The sequence below is a fragment of the Carassius carassius genome, unplaced genomic scaffold, assembly GCF_963082965.1.
Source record: "Carassius carassius unplaced genomic scaffold, fCarCar2.1 SCAFFOLD_130, whole genome shotgun sequence".
Lineage (NCBI taxonomy): Eukaryota > Metazoa > Chordata > Actinopteri > Cypriniformes > Cyprinidae > Carassius > Carassius carassius.
In genome coordinates this window covers 11,563-33,076 of record NW_026775133.1, presented here as the reverse complement: position 1 = coordinate 33,076, position 21,514 = coordinate 11,563, and the positions used below count along the sequence as shown (strand labels likewise).

General features: G+C 38.7%; 1 protein-coding gene and 1 long non-coding RNA gene across 2 annotated transcripts in view; one reads left to right on the top strand and one right to left on the bottom strand.

Moving 5' to 3' along the window:
* The window catches only part of LOC132136885 (methyl-CpG-binding domain protein 5-like), a 44,879-nt gene extending 27,954 nt beyond the window's left edge, over positions 1-16,925 (top strand). Inside the window, exons 6-10 of the mRNA XM_059547425.1 lie at positions 6,040-6,242; positions 11,466-12,401; positions 12,725-12,798; positions 13,894-13,969; positions 14,401-16,925. Of these exons, the coding sequence (XP_059403408.1) occupies positions 6,040-6,242; positions 11,466-12,401; positions 12,725-12,798; positions 13,894-13,969; positions 14,401-14,460 (1,349 nt within the window). The 3' untranslated portion in view covers positions 14,461-16,925. The remainder of the gene's footprint in view (positions 1-6,039; positions 6,243-11,465; positions 12,402-12,724; positions 12,799-13,893; positions 13,970-14,400) is intronic.
* LOC132136886 (uncharacterized) lies at positions 1,872-4,689 on the bottom strand. The gene is made up of 2 exons (XR_009431593.1): positions 4,561-4,689; positions 1,872-2,083 (listed from the first exon to the last, which is right to left on the bottom strand). It is a non-coding gene; the product is annotated as an uncharacterized LOC132136886 (long non-coding RNA).
* Positions 16,926-21,514: the final 4,589 nt, after the last annotated feature.

Below are 21,514 nucleotides of genomic sequence, written 5' to 3'. Positions count from 1 at the left end.
CATCTGCTGACAAGCTTTATGGAGATGTTGATTTTATTTTGCAGCAGGACTTAATAACCTGCCCACAGTGCCAAAACCACTTCCAAGTGGTTTGCTGACCATGATACTACTGTGCTTGATTAGCCAGCCGACTCATGATAAGAGCAGATCATTTGTAACTCTAAGGAGAGCAGTCTCAGTACTATGATACGGTCTAAATCCTGACTGGAAATCCTCACATATACCATTTTTCTCTAAGAAGGAATATAATTGTGTGGATACCACCTTTTCTAGTATCTTGGACAGAAAAGGGAGATTCGAGATTGGTCTATAATTAACTAGTTCTTTGGGGTCAAGTTGTGGTTTTTTGATGAGAGGCTTAATAACAGCCAGTTTGAAGGTTTTGGGGACATATCCTAATGACAATGAGGAATTAATAATAGTCAGAAGAGGATCTATGACTTCTGGAAGCACCTCTTTCAGGAGCTTAGATGGTATAGGGTCTAACATACATGTTGTTGGTTTAGATGATTTAACAAGCTTATACAATTCTTCCTCTCCTATGGTAGAGAATGAGTGGAACTGTTCCTCAGGGGGTCTATAGTTCACTGTCTGATGTGATACTGTAGCTGACGGCTGAATGGTTGCAATTTTATCTCTAATAGTATCGATTTTAGAAACTGTGCTGAAACAGTCCTCCATAAAGCGGTACACAGCAGGCTTGAGTGAGGAATGCCACATGTCACGACCCCGAGATGAACTCCACTTGGTCCATTGTCAACATTTGGGTGTAGTTATGCAAATCGTTCCAAATTGTGATGTAGACATGTGGGGATGTGTTAGAAAAAGCTGTTTTAGGAGGGTATGGTTAACTCTTAACTTTAACTACTAATTACATTAGAGAGATGATTACCTGCTGTCAGCTCACCATAATGTCATCATAATAAACGCTGTCATAATCACACTTATAACCCAAATTCAGTCATTTGTTAGACTGTAAGATATCTTATGGTTTGCGATATACTGGTAAGAATTCTCCCCATGATAAGAATTAGTTTTCCAGCAATAACGATAAAATCTAGTTGACTTATTTGTGTGTGTGACAGTGCACATGACATCTTGGAAGGCGGATGTAAACTTGAGGAGGAGTTTATCGCTAAATGAGGAGCTCCTTCTACACTCTGGTTTGCTCAGGGCTGTACAGTGCAGAAAAAATCGTTCTGAATAAACGTACTACAGTAGCACATGTAATACAGTGTTGTGTGTGTGTGTGTGTGTGTGAGCCTGTTTACAAACCTGTTGTCCAACGAAGATATAATTTATTAACATGCTTTTTCTTCAAATTAACTTAAAAACATAGTCGAGTGTTTGAGATAACTTCCCTTTGTGACCAGACTTTTCATATTACAGATTGATATATATATATATATATATATATATATATATGATAAAGGCTATGTCGATTAGCATTGCTTTATTATAAATATGATTTCCTTATAAAAAAAAAAAAAATACCCAAGATTGCATGAATAACACAGAAAATCCATATGTTCTGTGCAATCGTATGTTAATTCTTTCTATCTGCATTTTATTCAGCTACAGCGATGACGGGATACCTTTGTGCATATAAGGCATTTCCTGGAGGATCTTTTTACTTCTGCTTTGGATATGTGGAGTTTCTGTGCGAGGGCACCCTCCGGTTTGAAGAATGAATTAAACTGTCATTACATTACATGTGTTTTCAATTCAATTCAATTCAAGTTTATTTTGTATAGCGCTTTTTACAATACAAATCGTTACAAAGCAGCTTTACAGAAAATTGTTTCTACAATATTTAGTAGTAGCTAGTAGTTTGTGCACATTTGACAGGATTTTAGAAAAGAAAAAAGGCATTATTAATAATAATAATAATACAAGACGTAGTCAGCTAGACGATGAACTATCAATATTATTAATTAATAGTTATTATATGATGCAGTCACACATGTAGCAATAATTGTTAGTTCTGTTTGTTGATTCAAGGTTAGCATCATCTGAGGTCCTCTGAGGGTCAGCATCATCTCTTCTCAGGTGTTCTGGATCCAGACTGGAGCTTGTGTAAATCCTAGTTACCACGAGATGAAGATCCCAGCAGAAACAGAGAAACAAACAGAGACATCATTAGCATAGCTGCTGATCCAACAGAGTAAAATTAGTTTAACCCAAGCTAAAGAATAAAAATGCACATTTGATCAGATGCAACTACACTCACAATTTAAGAGATACATTATTCGTATGCTTGGTGAAAGAGAAGTGTTTTTAATCTAGATTTAAACAGAGAGAGTGTGTCTGAACCCCGAACATTATCAGGAGGGCTATTCCAGAGTTTGGGAGCCAAATGTGAGAAAGCTCTACCTCCTTTAGTGGACTTTGCTATCCTAGGAACTACCAAAAGTCCAGCGTTTTGTGACCTTAGGGTGCGTGATGGGTTGTAGCGTGGTAGAAGGCTAGTTAGGTGCGCAGGAGCGCAGGCCCCATTTAGGGCCTTATAGGTAAGTAATGATAATTTGTAACTGATACAGTACTTAATAGGTAGCCAGTGCAGAGACTGTAAAATTGGGGTAATATGATCATATTTTCTTGACCTGGTAAGGACTCTAGCTGCTGCATTTTGGACGACCTGTAGCTTGTTTATTGAAGAAGCAGGACAACCACCTAGAAGTGCATTACAATAGTCCAGTCTAGAGGTCATGAATGCATGAACTAGCTTTTCTGCATCAGAAACAGATAACATGTTTCGTAGCTTGGCAATGTTTCTAAGATGGAAGAATGCAGTTTTTGTAACATTGGAAATATGATTTTCAAAAGACAAGTTGCTGTCCAATATAACACCCAGATTTCTGACTGTAGAGGAAGTAACAGTACATCCGTCTAGTTGCAGATTGTAATCTACAAGATTCTGTGTAGTGTTTTTTGGTCCAATAATTAATATCTATGTCTTATCCGAATTTAATTGGAGAAAATTATTTGTCATCCAATCTTTTACATTTTTAACACACTCTGTTAGCTTAGATAATTGGGAAGTTTCATCTGGTCTCGTTGAGATATATAGCTGAGTATCATCAGCATAACAGTGGAAGCTAATTCCGTATTTTCTAATAATATTACCAAGGGGCAACATGTATATTGAAAATAGAAGGGGACCTAGGACGGATCCTTGTGGCACTCCATATTTTACTGATGACAAATGAGATGACTCCCCATTTAAGTAAACAAAATGGTAGCGATCGGACAGGTAGGATCTAAACCATCTTAGAGCCTGCCCTTGAATACGTGTATAGTTTTGTAATCGATCTATGAGTATGTCATGATCTATGGTGTGGAACGCAGCACTAAGATCAAGTAAAACTAGAAATGAGATGCAGCCTTGATCTGACGCAAGAAGCAGGTCATTTGTAATTTTAACAAGTGCAGTTTCTGTGCTATGGTGAGGCCTGAAACCTGACTGAAATTCTTCATACAGATCATTTTTGTGCAGAAAGGAGCTCAATTGAGCAGACACAACTTTTTCTAAACTTTTAGACATAAATGGAAGATTTGAAATAGGCCTATAATTTGCCAGTTCACTAGGATCTAGTTTTGGTTTCTTAATAAGAGGCTTAATAACAGCCAGCTTGAATGGTTTTGGGACGTGACCTAAAGATAACGACGAGTTAATGATATTGAGAAGCGGTTCTTCGGCTACAGGTAACAGCTCTTTTAGTAATTTAGTGGGTACAGGATCTAATAAACATGTTGTTGGTTTAGATACAGTGATTAGTTTATTTAGCTCTTCCCGTCCAATAGTTGTAAAGCACTGCAGTTTATCTTTGGGTGCGATGGATGAAACTGAAGTGTTAGACGCTGTAGAATCTACATTCGCTATTGTATTTCTAATGTTATCTATTTTATCAGTGAAGAAATTCATAAAGTCATTACTATTAAACGTTGGTGGAATATTTGAATCAGGTGGCGTCTGGTTATTTGTTAATTTAGCCACTGTGCTAAATGCCCTGGTGGTCTATACACAGTAGCCAGAGCAAGAGATACATTAGATTTCTTTTGCATGTCTGACAGTGTAACATTTAGCAGAAGTATTTCAAAAGAGTTAAACCTGTGTCCTGTTTTCTGGGTAACATTGAGAATATCACTATATATTGTTACAACACCTCCACCACGACCAGTCTGACGGGGCTCATGCTTATAACAGTAGTTTGGTGGAGTAGACTCATTTAGACCAAAATAATCATTTGGTTTTAGCCAGGTTTCAGTCAAGCAGAGTACATCAAAACAATTATCTGTGATCATTTCATTTACAATAACTGCTTTTGGTGTGAGTGATCTAATATTTATGAGCCCAAACTTTAAAAATAGTTTTTGTTCATTTACTTTACATTTTTCTGGTTTAATTACGATAAGAATTTTTCTAGATCCTACATTATATTTTGACCTCACTATTCGGGGAACAGACACAGTCTTAATAGTTTTTACAGCACAAGTACTTTTATCATTTAAGCGGGTGGAACAAAAGTCATCATAATAGTTATTAGAGAATTGTCTTACTAGTCACATGGAGCGAAGTGTCCTGGAGATGTTGTCAGAGAGCAGCTCCGCTCCGATTCTGCTGGGGTGTAATCCATCAGCGCGAAACAGCCTAGGACGCTCCCAGAAAAGATTCCAGTTATTAACAAATAGCAGTTTCTGTTCTTTACACCATGATAACAACCATTCATTTAAAGCAACAAGTCTACTGAACCTGTTTTCAGTAAATGCTCACAACACCCTATTTTGGGTAAAAATAGGAAAGATAATATTTTTCTCTGAAGAAACAGGATTCTGTGAATTATTGTCATTGATATTATCACAGTAAATACCAGAAATATTGTGATATATTTTTAAGCCAATAGCACACATCCCAACTGTAAAAAAAGAAAAAAAGAGGTTGTGTCCTCAATGCATGCATGTAAATTGCCATTTCTTTTTCTTTGCTGACACTGCACAGAAGTAGCACTAGCATGTTCTGCTCGAGGCCTGTTTCTGTTTCCTTTCACTAACGTTTAAAAACGTGTGCATTATACCCCATGTACACACATCTTCAACTGACCCATTCAGTAGTGTGTGTGTGTGTGTGTGTGTGTGTGTGTGTGTGTGTCTTGGATCATACCTTACCAGTCATCTTACTGCTGTCTCCATGGCAACAACCCCCCCCCCCCCCAGCTCACAGTCTGTCCGAAGCAGCCGTCGTTCTGTGACACTCAGCTTTCGTTACGCAACACGACACGGCTGCTGTCGCACATTCATTTAATTTCAGTGTAATGTTTAGTTTAAGCTCGATTAATCCTTTAAAAGCAGCACACTTGAGCACACATCATGCGTTAGCATTCACACACACACTGATCTGCAGCTCCACAAACGACACACGCTCACAGTAACCGATATTTATGATCTTCATCCACTTGTCCGCTCTGGCCCATGACCTCTGACCTGACTCACCTGATGATCCTGAGGCGTGGTGATCGTGATCAGGTGTGTTTGATCAGAGCCAGAGCTGAGGAACACCCAGACACTGTTTCACACTCCAACATCCTCCAGGAAAGGGTGAAATATCTGCAATGTATGCGTCGCTTACATGAGGCTGCTTTTTAGTTTAAGTGGCTTTACTAGCATGACTTTTGACAAATAAAGTTAGTAATCAATTAATTCTTATGCTTAAACTATAATATTGTTTTATATCATGTGATTGTAGTTTTTAAACATAGCGCTTTTTTATGTAGGGCTGCCATTTAAATATAAAAAAAGTAATCATGCACTCTAAAACAAAGGTAAATTCTATCATAAGAAAAAAACAGATCAATTCTGCACAATAAAAGTTCAGAAATAAATACGATGGATGCGTCTTTTGTTTAATTTGAAATGGATGAAGATATTTTAGTTCCCCCTGCTTGCATTATTTTGCATATTTTATTTCCTCTGTGCTGACCAGTCCAGCTGATGTAGAGATGTTGGGGCCTGACTGCTGACGCTGTTGTCCCATGCTAACAGGTGAAGCGGCGCTGAGCTGCAGTGTGGCTAACTCTCCTCAGATGATGGCGTCACCGGGGCACCTGTACCATCAGCATCAGCAGCATCCGGCGCTCCACGGCTCCGCTTATCCCGGCCAGGGCCATTCCTTCACTACGGCTCCTTTCACAGACAGTAACGTTCCCAACTCCAACAGCTTGCCTTGCCTGTACCAGGATTACCAGGTGACTCTCTCAGTCCAGGGGCCAGTATGTATAATGCTTCTCAGAGTAAAACATTTTATCCTAAATGTGTCAAAATTCAAAGAATTACGTAATTTTAGTCTTATTCCTAGACTTCAGAATAAGAGTGATTTCATAAAGGTTCCTAAGTGTTAAGACTAGGTCTCAGCTCCTAAATTATTTAAGAGAGCTGATGAGGTCTCCTAACCTGCAAGATGGCAGCAGAGAGGAGGAGACAAACACTTTCCAACGAAAATATGACATATTGGAGTTATATGAGGATAGGGAGTTGATAAAATGGTACAAATCTGATTGTCAAGATCCAAAAGTCTTTTTTGTTTTGTTTTTTGTAGCAGGTCAGTGCTCTAACTGCAGAAATAAAAAGTAGTAATTACATTTATTAATTTTTTTTGGCCGGAAAAAAAAAAATACAAAAATACAAAGAAAAAAAACAAAACACTGACCAGTGTTGCCAACTGCTTTCAATTGAAAGTAGCTCAAACTGGTCACTTAATGTTGCTAGACCTCATAAAGGTGAATTCATTGATCTGTATTTATATTAGTGCTGTCAAATGATTATTTCCAATTAATTGCATTAAAAATAAAAGTTTTTGTTTACATAATGTGTGCAATGTGTATATTTATTATGTGTATACGAATGCAAACACATGCATGTATATATTTAAGAAAAATATGTTAATGTTTCTATATCAAATATATTTATATATAAAATATAAATATATAAATGTATATACATGTAAATATTTTCTAAATATATACTGTATGTGTGTGTATTTATATGTACATAATAAATACACACAGTACACCAGGGATGGAAACCCGCCACCAGCCCAATGCGGGTGTGTTTGTGTTGCGGGGGGTAAACTCGCTTCACCTACCGGCCACCGTGGCGGGTAAATAAAAATAGCATACTGTTTCACCCGGCCGGTGGACAGAAAAAGTTAATTTCCTTCCCGTGTGTGTGAACAACACGCAATAAAGTGTAATATCATCCGAAGCAACGTGGAGAAAGGCGACGTTGTTCCCAGTACAGCGTTTGCAGCTGAGTAGTGTGGAAATTGTGATTCTTTCAAGAGATTCATTCATTTTCAGTTCGTTCACCAAAATGATTCGTTCAGTGACCATGTCTTTGTATTACACAAAATATGCCAGCAGGTGGCGAAAAAGAGTGTATTATGTGTTATGTCTGAAATCAACGAACTTATTCACTTGTTACAAAACTGATTTGTAACCCAGTGGGAAAAAAAGGTTGAGAACCACTGGCTTAAAGGGTTTCAGGTGCTTTGTCGATGTTGATGCCACCTTCACATAAAAAGTCAGAGGTATGGAAGCATTTTAGATTTCGTAAGCAAGACGACGACGATAGTGTTGTGGACAAGAACAAAGCATTTTTCATCTTGCATCAAACTTGTATTTATTTAACATAATTGTATGCATTTGAAAATTAGAGATAGGTTCTGTTTAATGTACCCAAGTGTACCTAAAATAAAATAGTTTAATATACAGGTTTGTGGCACTTAATTTCTTTTTATTAATTACCCAATTGTAAACTTATGTTCACTGTTCTTTTTTATACATATAGTATTTGTATTAAATCTATATTCATTGACTTGAATCGAGTAAAGAAAATCGAATCGAGAATCGAAATCGAATCGTTCTGGAACATCTGAATCGATACCCAGCCTTACTAATAATGTTTAAATATATGTTGGCTTTCTCAAGCCCAACAAAGAAGACTTAGAGAAACATCAACCAATTTAGTATGTAATAAAACTAATAAAATTATAAGGCATGAAAAATAGGGATTTTATTTGCCCTAAACCCTGTTAATTTTTGTCAGTAAGGTGCGTTCACTGATTTTACCTTCTCTCTTTTCTATCTCATACTTTTCATGTGAACTCAGTTGGCTACACATGCTTACATTCATAAATGTAAACGTTATTTCTAATTTAATAAATGTAACTTTATCAATTTTCACAATTATTTATTAATGTCACACACACATACCTAGTGCCTTAGGACTTAGAAGAGAGTGGTAAATGTTACAGACAGATTATCATGCAACTGTTCAGTCTATTATTGATTTTTATTTCCACTTCACTTTTATCCAATGAGACAGAACTATTTGCACGGTATTTACAGTGTGACAATATTCATACAATACTACAACCTAGAAATAATTTAAAGGGGTCACTTGCAGGTATCAGCAGCATGAATTGTGTCCAGCAACATCTGATTCAAATATTATGTTAATTAACAGTGAGAGGTGGCTTCACTCGCACTGACTCTTATTCTGTCTGAAAGAATGAAAAGACCGAGCTGAAGGCGGAGCGATTCGACCAATCAGATGAAAGCAGCGTTTCAGCTCCGCCTACAAGTGGAATGAAATATTTAAGCCATAAACCAACTTGTAAACTCAAACGAAAAATGAGAAATCCAGCCAAAATCTCATTTTCCATTTGTTAAACTAAACAGAAAAATGATTAAACGAGCCATTTATCCATTTCTTATTTAGAATTCTAAATAGTAAATGAAATGATCAAAACATGCGCGGACCTCCGGGTCATGCCAAGTTGGATAAACATCAAAACTAAATATCAAAATCAGATTCTTGGTGGAGGCGTGTTTCGTATTTTCCATTTTCAATTTGAGCATGTAATCAAAAATACAAAAAAGCAGTCATTATTTGTTTTTTAAATATTGTATTTCTAAACGAATAAGGAAATGAGTCCTTTTTTGATTTTTTGAATTTTTCTTAATTGAATATGAAAAGAACGAATTATACACGGATTCTAAACTCTTCCTCTGTATACGCTGTGAATTTGAGTTGCGTTCAAAAAAACGTTCATCTGGGAAAAATGTATGCATTATTTCACTAGCTAAACCATTAAATTATTTTAAATCATTAATCATTAAAACCTTTGCCAACACAGGACACAAACCTTTGTCTAAATATGCCATGTATTGTACATCGTGATTACAAAATAAATGTTTCTGCATGTGGCCAAATATTAAAATTTGATGTATTTAAGCATTGTTTAATCACGCTGTACAGTGAAACGTTACGTTACTCATACTGAGGTGATTTCACTGCAGCGCTTCTCTTCTCCTTACAGTTGTGATGCACTTTTGCCACATTATACAGACCGTTGTGTTACTACAAAATGTCAAGAAACAGTTTCCTCTATCTCCACTATCCAACAAAGCCGTTCATCAGCTGTTTTTGCGCATTGGCTGTGAAAGTACTGACGTAATCATATAGCCGTCATCATCCCGATTAAAACCTACATATCAAACATGTTTGATAATAATCGGGACTGCCCCGATTTGGTTGCGAGCAGATCGGGAGGTGCAAGATTTGATCGGTGAACGCCTCACATTACCAGATATTCTGCGCCGAACATTGGGACAGATCGAGGTGCTCGACAAGATGTTTGCTCCGATTCTCGGGAGGGGGAAATCAGTGCTAAATCACGCAAAAAATCCTGTAGTGTGAGCCAGCTTAACAGCCATAGATTAGTTAAAATATTTCTAAGTACAACTGCATTGTTTGAATTTTTGCGATTAAATTAAATATTTTGTCAATGAAAATTTCTTAAAAATATTGTTTAAATATTGTCTTGTTCTAGTGAACCAAGTATCTGTATTTTATCTGGTGAGCTAAGTTTATCGTCACACCTCTAGTGTTGATAAGTGGTGATATAGCTCATAATTTTCCAAGTCTATGATACAGTTTTCCTTCTTCAGGTCAACCATATATTCATGTAAAATAAAATAAATTTGAATAAAGCAAGCAATAACTTTGCCGTAGTATCCTTTCAAATGTTTAAGTTGCCAGAGTCATTGCATGTATTGCTTGTGCTGCCCTGCGCCCGGAAGAACGTTCAGGCTTGGGATTTTTCTTTTTTGCTTTAACCCCTGATGACATCATAGGGGAGTCTTGTTCACATCATTACATCATTAACTGTAGACGAGGAGACACACCAATAGAAAACGAAGCATCAGTAATAATTTGAGATAATTTTGCACAATGCAAAAAAAAAATATTATAGATATTTCATAATCTTAATTAAATAATTTTATTGTAGTTAAATTACATGATTGTTGTTGTGCTGCTGTGACTTTACATTAGCAGGCTTACTATTGGCTGATTCAGAGGTCAAGGTCGGTCATTTTGTGTTGACATCATTGTACTCCTTAGTTCAGCACACTTTAAGGGATAGTTCACCCAAAAATCAAAATTATGTCATTAATAACTCACCCTCATGTCGTTCCAAACACGCAAGACTTCTTCAGAACACAGTTCGATGCTTCAGCAAATTCTAACTGACCCTCTGATGTCACATGGAGTACTTTGATGATGTTTTTCTTACCTTTCTGGACATGGACAGTAGACCGTACACACAGCTTCAATGGAGGGACTGAGAGCTCTCGGACTAAATCTAAAATATCTTAAATTGTGTTCTGAAGATAAACGGAGGTCTCACTGGTTTGGAACGACATGAGGGTGAGTTATTAATGACATAATTTAGATTTTTGGGTGAACTAACCCTTTAAGTGTCATCTCAGTCAATACTTAAGAATCAGTCTTAATTGCTTTTAGCTTTATAAATGTCTCCTGATCTTAGAAAAGTCTTACTTTTTACTAATAATTTTTTACACTTTAGTCAAAGCCGTCCTTCAGATGAGACGTTAAACCGAGGTCTTGACTCTCTGTGGTCATTAAAAATCCAAATTCGCCCATTGGTCTCGGACCATCATGGCCTCCTAACAATCCCCATATCTGCTGATTGGCTTCATCACTCTGTCTCCTCTCCACCAGTAAGCGTGTGTGTGTGTGTGTGTGTGTGTCAGAGAGAGAGTGTGTGTGTGTGTGTGTGTGTGTGTGTGTGTGTGTGTGTGTGTGGTGGGCGTTCTGGCGCAATATGGCTGCCGTCGCATCATTCAGGTGGATGCTGCACACTGGTGGTGGATGAGGAGATACCCCCTGACTATGTAAAAGCGCTTTGAGTGCCTAGAAAAGTGCTATATTAATGTAATCAATTATTGTTATTATTATTATTATTATTATTATTATTATTATTATTAAGACTATTCTTAAGAGCATTTCTGAGAAGTTTTATACACATGGGCTCAGTAAAACTTCTCTTTTCTCTGCCTGTAGCCACCCTGCTCTAAATGACATGCTCCTGTTTGTGTGTTCAGGGCTGTGTGTCTGACGGCGGGACGCAGATGAGCGCTCTCTCTGGAGACGCAGGCTTGTACCGCGACGCTCCGCAGAAGCTGCAGGGTGAGGTTTCTGTGCCGGGAGGCCAGAGTTCGGTGGACGCTATCTACAGAGCGGTGGTGGACGCCGCTGGCAAAGGCATGCACGTGACCATCACTGCCGGCGCGAGCGGCAGCACACAGGCTAGCCCCGTCCCCGCGCTCAGCGCCATGAGTGCCTTCACTGCGTCCATTGGCCCGACACTCGGCTTGCCTCACGCCGTCAGTGCCGTCATTCACGCGCCGCGCAGATCCGAGGGCACGAGCCGCACGCCGCCCAACCGCAGGAGCTCCGAGCAGAACATGCCCGACGGCGCTGACTCCCACGAGTTCTTCCGCTCACCACGGCCGCACTGGGACGAGCACAGCCTCGCACACTGGAGAGGAGAGGAGTTTCTGGAGTGCTCCACACAGCTGCGCAGCAGCAAAGCGGAGAGGAAGTGTCCACCGGAGATGGCCTCCGACGCTCAGATGGATGACAATGCGAGCCTGCGGTTTAGCCACCGTGCCAGAGAGCGGCTGGAGCTCAACGGAGCGCTGCCTCGCGGAGGATACGGAGAGCCGCTCACCGGAGACGACCAGTCGCCTGGATCCTCCACCAGCTTGGAGGGGCCACTGCTCAAAGACTACACTCACTTCAACGGGCACTTTAATGGACACTGTGCGCCCAGCCCCTCGGACACCAAGAGTCTCAGCAGCGAGGAGGAGCTGCGGCACCCCGACTCTCCTTCGGCCGAGCTGCTGCACTACAGGCCCAGGGCCTTCAGTATGGGCGAGCTGGTCTGGCCGATCAAAGGCTTCCCGCCCTGGCCGAACAAACTGATGGGAGAAGAGCATGGGTGCAATGACAGTATGCATCTGTCAGAACAGGCCAAGGTAAAAGACTGCCTTGTCCTGTCTATATGCCTTTGAAGGTGCCTAACGCAAACGTCATTCTGTTATTATAAAGTGTGATAATATGTTCCAGAAGTATCATGTCATTTAGCTGTAGAGCAGCGTGTCCCATCGCCTGCTAGTGCTGCATTTGTCTTGTGGTTTTGGTGGAGCGAGAGGTGATCTGTGAACTTGTCAGTGATTGTTCGCATTATAAGGGCTTTGAGATCAAAGGTTAAAGTCAAATCTTTAAATGCAGTATTAATTATTGGAGATAATAGTTCTCTGGGTAACAGATCTTATGTTTGAACTATTTTTATTTTTAGGTGGAACCTGAGCAGCTGAAAACACTAACACAAGACCTTCAGATGCTAGACAGAGCCAGCAAAAAAAACAGGAAGTAAGTTTCTCTATAACACAGAGATCCTAAAATGCTCATACCCTGAAAAACATCTACAAGTGGAAAAAAGAGAGGCTCAAACCAAAAAATCTAAAATTAATCTTCATTGAAGAAAAGGTGCAACACTCACTTGAGAAGGGAAAAAAATTGAATGTTGAATGGTTTGTCTAAGTTTTTACATGCATGATTTAGTCTATTAAAATGCATTAAGAAAGATCACAAAATTCAAGATGTCCTTTTGGGCAGAAAATTTAAATTATTTTTATAATTTCATGTAGTTAAAATCTCACGAAGAGTGCTATTTTTTTCTTCAAAAACAAGCATGATTACAAATGTGATACTGATTTTATACAAGTTCAATAAACAGTTAGTTAATATTAAGAGACTTACACTTTAGACTCTATTTCACCAACCAAAAATAGTTCCAAACAGCCACCATAGAACAGTTTTGTGTCTGAGCGATGTCGGTGTCTCAAATGATTCGCTTCAATCGCAATGACTCACTTGTTAACATTGACTGGCTGCCACCTACTGGCGGCTTTAATTTCACATTCAAAGTATCATTTCATTTTTTGAAATAATTGTAAACATCAGTATTAAATGTTTTATTTTTCAAATATCCAAACATTATGCATTTGTAACTGCAGGTTAAAGCACTCCATGTCCCTCTGAGCTGAATTATATAGAGTGTAAATTCATCTTTTAAGTACCTTTTATTAAAGGTAATGATCAATTTAAAATCAATAAAAATCAATTTAAACAATTAAAAAGATTAATTTCTGTTCACTGATGTAAACCATACCACAAAGAATGAAGAATATCAAAAACTGCAGCTGTCCATGGCAGTCAGATATCAGCACAATAACACACTCTGCAAAATATTGTCTTAGAGTTATCGAAAATATTGCAAAACAAAATCGAGGTATAATTTTTTTCGAATATTGCACACCCCTAAAACATAGACTAAGATAATACAAGTCATTAATGTCACATTCTTTCATGTTTCTTTCCAAACGCTTGTATCTTTGTGCAACAGTTTGGCTCGACGTCTGTTGTTTTTGGAGGTGTGTTATTAATTGTGTCTCTCTCTCGCAGGGCGGGAAAGCTGAATCACCAGTTAGAAGCTGCGATTCATGAGGCCATGAGTGAGTTAGACAAGATGTCTGGAACTGTGAGTCTCACGCACGCACAAACACACACACACACACAAATGTTTGTTTTTGTGTAAAGTGTGTTCATCCCATAGGTGTAATGGTTTTTATACTGTACAAACTGTATATTCTATGGCCCTACACCTAACCCTACACCTAACCCTAACCCTCACAGGAAACTTTGTGCATTTTTACTTTCTCAAAAAAACGCACGCACACACACTCACGCACACACACTCAAACACACACTCACACAGACACACACACACACACACACACACACACACAGACACACACACGCAGACACACTCACACACACTCACACACACTCACACACACACACAGACACACGCGCACACACACACACACACACACACACACACATCTCATGGAGCTTGTTCTGATTGGATGACGGAATGATGCAGTGAAGCTGTTGTCTGTTGGTCTGCAGGTTCACCAGGATCGTCAAGTCAAACTGCCCAAACCCAAGAGGAGAAAGATTTCCAGATAACAGAAGCATCAGTGTCTCTCTTTCTGTCTCTTTGATCGTGGTGCTACACTCTAGCAGACGGCTCATCGTGGCTCCGCCCTCATCCAGTGACTGACAGGTGCTGGATCAGCCAATCAGAAAAGGCAGCAAAAACAACTTGCTGAAGTTGCTGAACTATTTTTTTCTAGTGTACAAGGAGAAAAAAAAAAAGAAATTTACTGCATTTAAGAACACAGACAGTCCAAATATTTCTGATATGTTTTCGATGTGTATATAGACAACACAGAAATTTCATGGTAAAAACATGGGAAGAAGTGTAAATACTGTAGGATAATGACATGTACAAGCCAACTCAATGCACACTTTATCTTCAGCTGTACAAAACACAAAGCAGAAATGTCTCATCGGTCCATAAGGCCCAGTGACATTACAATGAATAAGAGTCAATCTGAGACTTTTCGAAGCTTCAGTTAAAGTTGTATTTTGAGAGTGTGTGTGTGTGTGTGTGTGTGTGTGTCGGAGTGGACTTCACCAGCTGAATGGTGTAGATGGGTTTGACTCGAGCTTGTGGGCTTTTATATATAGTTCAGGTCTTCCAGCACTAAACACTAATACATGAATATGTTTATAATTGTCCCGTGTCATTTTGCTGTGTTTTCTGTCTTTATACGGTTAAGTTGGTCTCTCCTTTGTGGTATTTGTTTGAGTTAGACAGCACTGGTTTGTGAGGTTTCATTGGAGTCGTTCATACTGTAATAGTCCACGAAGAGGAAAACTAGGGGCCTTATAATGGGTGTTATAAGTGATGCATGGACTCCCTGTTTATTTGACATGTTCAGTAAACTTGGCAATAATATGGCCCTGTGCAGATACTCTAAGCCTTATACTTAATGTGTACACACACACACACACACACTTCAGTATTATACCGTTAACACAGTGTTTCTTTGCCTTTCAAGTTGCACTCAGTATTTTCTCTTTCGAATTTTCAATCATCAAGAAATTAACCCTAACTTGTGGAAAATCTTCATTTTGCTGTGCACTTAATGATAAAAATTTCCTGTCATATCAGTAATTGAATAAAATTAGATTTACTCTACATGGCATCACATGAACAGCCGAATACCAATCACTTTATCTCAGTAATGTGGAAAAGGTAAAACGCTGTCAGTAGCTGCAGATTTGGCTTTTGGCGCTGTATCCATGCGTCAGGAGTCAGAATCAGTCTAAAAACAGGATCATATCAGCCAGCCGCCGTTAGAAACCACTGAGCGGCCCAATTTGGGTGTAATGTGGTGATGTTGCGTTTGTGTGCTGCATTATGGAAAGACACAGATGAGCTGTAGATGTGTTGAATCTCATACAGACTCGAGAAAGTCCTGTTATTATTCAGATTCAAGCTCTGAAAAGGTTCATGGGAAATGTCTCTTCTGAATGACAAACTGAGAGGAGTTTGTGTTTGTCTTTGTGTCTATTTTACTTTTATGAATATATGATCAGATGGGTTAGAGAAGTGACTTGGTATCATAGACTGGGAAATGGAACAGGTCAAAGGTCAGTGTCAGTTGTACAGAATCATGGTGTGACATGGACATCTGCTAGTAACACTAACTCAATATGAAGAGCTGATTAAATTATTTTTGTGTGTAAACTCTATAGATACGTGTGGGATTTGCAGCACATTGCTGTGTGAAACACACTCATCATTTTGCATCCATTTAAAACTCTAAAGCAGGGCAGATTAAATGGCAGCTATTGGCTGTTTTCTCTCCTTGTCATCTTTACAGAAATCTCACTACGAAATTAAGTGCAATATTTCCATTCAGAGGAATTGGGAACTATATTGGCGCGGATATCATTGTAATGGCATTTCAGAGGAGAATTGGTGCAAGCCCATGAACAGATTCGATCAGCTCGTGTGTCTCTGCTGGTGAAGTCGGCTCTGTCGTCAGTGCAGTGCTGCGCTCTGTGTTCAAAGTCTTAGTGTTCAAGGTCAAAAACATTTTGTGTTCAGTGTTGCCCAAAACATTTTCCATTTCAATTCTTGAGTCCTTTTCTTTCATTTCCTGTGTGTGTGTGTGTGTGTGTGTTTGTGTGTGTGTGTGTGTATGTGTACATGTTTATTTTATTCTCTTTGCTTGCTATTTTATGATTGGTATCTGACTGGTATTACAAACCTTTCTGATGTCAATTTTTGTTTTTCAATACATATCTGAGTATATATTTTCTCACCAGTATGTACTTTACAGCAGTCGACTTTGTAAAGTATGTTGTGCACTTGATTATGTTTGTTTCTGATAGCTTTGATGTGGCTGTTAGGGTTAGTTTGTTAAAGTCCATAATTTCTTATTGTTTCATTTTATTTTTTAAGATGTCATAAACAGCAGTTTTGTAAATATTGTGAACATTACAGGTCATGCTGTGATGTGACATTGAAATGATGTTGCACCAATGTTTCAATTAAAACCTGGTCACTAAATCTTAAACTGGTGTTTAAAGTTTAAAATCTTAAACTTGGTCATTAAACTGGTGTTTTTACAGTAGCTTTATAAGATGGATCATCAGAAATGATTGAACGTATATTTTTCAAAGTCATGTTTCAATACTATTTTCTTATTTTATTCAGTTAGTTTTCAGCAATGGTTGGTTACATTTTATGTTTTATTTCTTGGACAAAATTATTCATCAATTTTAAACCGTTTTCGAAATGAGAGAATATTACAGTTTTTCTGTTTCTGTACAGTCCTTTGAATTTATGGCTGCCACCATGCAAGCTGTGTTTTTATCAGAGGTGACCAATAAAATGAGTCACTCCAACCAGGTAAATCAGGTCCAGCTCTAACTAGTAACAGTGTTATGGATAATTATTTAAAAAAAATATATTTTTGTAATTGTAGTCTCATCCGAGTATTCACTGTCTATCAATAGATAGCGAACAAAGGGTACTGCTGGAAATTTTGGGTCACTTGTTAATGTTTCCTTGTAATTGTTGATGATCACGTGATGAAGCACCTCATTTTACACAAGATTTCACATATATAACATCTTTACAATGGTTCATGGTCTGAAGTTTCTCCTGTAATTACTGTGCTCTGTCTTTGGATGTTGGAAAAAGGAAGACTAAGATCAACCAAAATTCATGTTTCAGAATCCAGGAAAAAGGTGAGATTCTGTAGGCATTTGCACTTGATTAGCACGTCAAGTCACCTTTATTTATATAGCACTTTTAGCAATACAGATTGTGTCAAAGCATTTCCAGTTAAAGGCAGTTCATCATTGAATTCAGTGATGCCATCATCCAACTTAGTTTAGTTTAAATAGTGTCTGTGCAATCAAGTTGACGATATCCCTGATATTAAGTGTCTCCAACGAAGAAAGCCAGTTTAAAAAGTGAAAGTGATGTGACATACAGCCAAATATGCTGACCCATACAGGGAACTACACTAACCTTTTCCAATGGTGGCACTTGCGCTACTAACTTTCTCAGTTACTGGCGCAAAACTTGATTTGGTCGCACAAATTATTTATAGTAAGCCGCTCTGGATAATACTGAACAATAATGAAATCGTATTGCATACAGATGTGCATTTTATTTTACTTGCCATCTTTTAAACCACATGCCTTCTTGTTTTATTTCTTACAGTACACATAATGCATTGCTCATAGTGTCTTGGTACGTTAACCCAGGGCCGTAGCTGGGGTTAGAGGGCCCTGGTGGAGGTTGTACAGTGGGCCCTTTTTGAAATGGTTTAAAGTTTACTGTATGTTCGTTCTATTTATTTATTTGTGCTATTTACCCAATGGTTACGTTTTTTAAGTTTGTAGGTGTCCAGAAACTAATTTAAAATAGCACTGCATAGTCTTCACTGTAAAATAAAATTCACAGTCAAACCAAAATGTATTCAGACACCCTTCATCATTTCTCACATTATCACAGTTTATTTGCTATAGTTTAGAAATTGGTAATAAAATATGACAAGAACTCGGAGTTAAACTGTGTCAGAACAAATTCCTATTGATAATGTCAGATAACTTTGATAGAAAGATATGTAATGGAATCAATCAAAACTTTAGACAACTGTCAGTATGACAATATTTACACAACCATCAATACTTTGTTGAACAGTTACCAAGAAAGCAATGCTTAATTTTGTTCAGTCGGTGGTGTGAAAAGGTTGCATTAGCAATTAAAGAAAGAAACACTTAAGCAAAACATGGTCAGGTCCCTAATTTAATATATATATATATATATATATATATATATATATATATATATATATATATATATATATATATATCAATTTCACTGGTAGTCTACAGTATTAAGAATTTTTGGGTATAATATTTCACAGATCACTGTATTTTGCTATAATCACTTACATAAATGAACTTGTGTCCCACTGCACCCACTAGTAAAAAATACATAATCAATTTTATCCGATTTTTGGTTTGACTGTGGATAAATTCTTGTTAAAACTACAAAGTAATTCAGTCAAGAGCAGTGAGTGATTTACTTTCATTTTCATACATTAAAGACACTGACAGCAGAGCTAGGAAATTAGGCGCGGTCACTTTAAGAGGCAATGCTTTCATTATAATGATACACATCCGATTTCTTTCTCAACTCTTTACTTTCACTTAAGACATAACCACAGACTTTTCGAACACACTTTCCAAGACTGGTATTTTGACATATTTTGTATGTATTTGTCGGCACAAAAGCAAGAAGACTTTGAGACGCGTCTCTGCGTGCGCCCTGAACACCGCAATTGAGCTCTTTCGCATCTTTTTCTGTTTGTTTAAACTGCGATTAGTATTTGTTCGTTCAGGTGCAAGAGGACGCGAACGTCCTGAAGGAGAGCTCGGTTCAGTGTTGCTGTCCGTGAGACGCGGCTCTCTCTCTCGTGCGCACCGATCACAGCGCGCGACCAGCTGCTCAGTTCAGCTTTACCGGCAGGTACAAAAATAATCAGTGATACATTTGCAACCTCATAAAAATTAGGGTCGCAATGCTATTTCATAAGGTCGCATATGCAACCATTTTGGTCGCAGTGTAGTTCCCTGCATACTCAGAATTCGTGCTCTGCATTTAAATTTAACCCATCCAAAGTGCACACACAAAGCAGTGAACACACACCCGGAGCAGTAGGCAGACATTTATGCCGCGGTACCCGGTGAGCAGTTGGGGCTTCGATGTCTCAAGGGCACCTAAGTCGTGGTATTGCTGGCCCAGGACTCGAACCCACAACCTTAGGGTTAGGAGTCATGCTCTCTAACCACTAGACCAAAACTCTGTTTTGAACAACTACCTTCCAATTTCTGTGGTCCCTTTTTATCTTTAAAAAAAAAAGTGTTGTGTCAAATGAGTAGTTCAGCCGTGAAACTCTATCGGCCCTCTAATTGGTTTATTCAAAATTACATTCCTGGCCAATTAGGTTCTAATTATAATTACTGTGTGCCTATAAACCAGTCACATTCCATGCTCGCCACACCTGCGCGCAATGTGTATCCTCTTACTAGTGTTTTGTCTCTTACTGGTAATTCCCAGTTCCATGAGAATTATGTCTAACCCTGATGTTGAGGACGAGTCATCCAATAACGATAATGGATCAGAGCCAGACAATGACACAGCCGCCACCCCAACTGCTGGCGATGAACAACTCTCTAACCCCCTTGCCAAACGCCATGCTTCAATCTCAGAATGGCCAGTATCAAAAATTTTGGAGAACTTATTGAGCCGTAACATCGCAGCTCTAACAGGATTATCTCATCAAGATTTGTTTATCTTTTTCCTCGCCTCGTCCGATCCTGATCCAATACCACCTAGTTCGTCCAACACAGTCCCCGGCTAAGGCTAAAAGAAAAAACATGATATCTGCAGCAACTTCCACTCCTTCAGCAAAAAGATCTTCTTACGCTCCCCAAGAAGGACAGGACCCCATGCTTGCCGCTCTTTTCAACACCAAAGATTCAATCAACAAAATTAAAGCCAGAGAAGCTGCGCTAGAGAAACCTTCACTACTCCCCATAGAATCTCCATGTGTCCCCCAGTGTGATGTGTCACCACGTCACACACTGGTGATGGCAACTCCTGCACCATCCAGCAGAACCCCATTCATCAGCTTCAGCAAGTATGAGAAATCAGATCTTAGCAGGTATTGATATCAGTTTAGTAAAAATACTGCTTTGCTCTTCTGGGGTAATAGATAAAAGGATCATTGACTGTGGGGATATCTCCGTCGTTGACAAAGAATCGACCCTAGACTGTCCAAAAGCCTGTCACTCGTAGAATTTAATGTTGCATTTGGAGTCTTCAGAGATGCAATTTGCGAAGTGCCAAAAACAAGATCTGAACTTGACATTTATTTGGCTATTATCTCAAATTTGGCTTTCAATTAAGGCGGTCCCCTTTTCCACTAAAGCAACAATTGCACATTCAGCATTTCAGTGTTTAACTGTATTGGTCCATCGTCGATCTTGAACTGATAAGTAGACACTTCACTGGTCATAAGACTAACTCCTGCTCCATTTGTGACTCCTTCTATCATAGCAAATCTATGTCCTCGTACTGCATATGAAACTTCCCAAGGGAAAGCTGGTCAGTCCAATTCAGACATCGGTTCAAAGTCTCTCAAGTTCACGGTTTACCTAGCAAGGCCAGAGTTTTAGAAGGATCCAGTAATCTAGTATGTATTAATTTCAATGAATCAGTGTGTCCTTACTTGAAGTGTAAATTTTTGCATTGCTGTGCTATTTGTGGCGATAGTCACCCTAGAGCGGTTTGCCCTCGCAGGTTCAAAGTGCCTCAAACCCAGTCCTCGAAAAGATGAATTAACACCCTTCTATGCCTGTCAACGTCCACAAGCTTTCTAATAATTTGTATTCTCATCCTAATAAGGGTTTCGTCAATTTTCTCTTAACCATACTCATACAGAGTTTCTTGGCACGTCTCAGTTTTCAAAGACACCAGCCTTCAAAGAACCCAGTGTAGTCGATTACCCTAATCCAAAAAGAATTGGAAAAAGGGTTTTTTAATCTGACCTTTTCTCACTTCCCCATTTGAATCCTATCACAT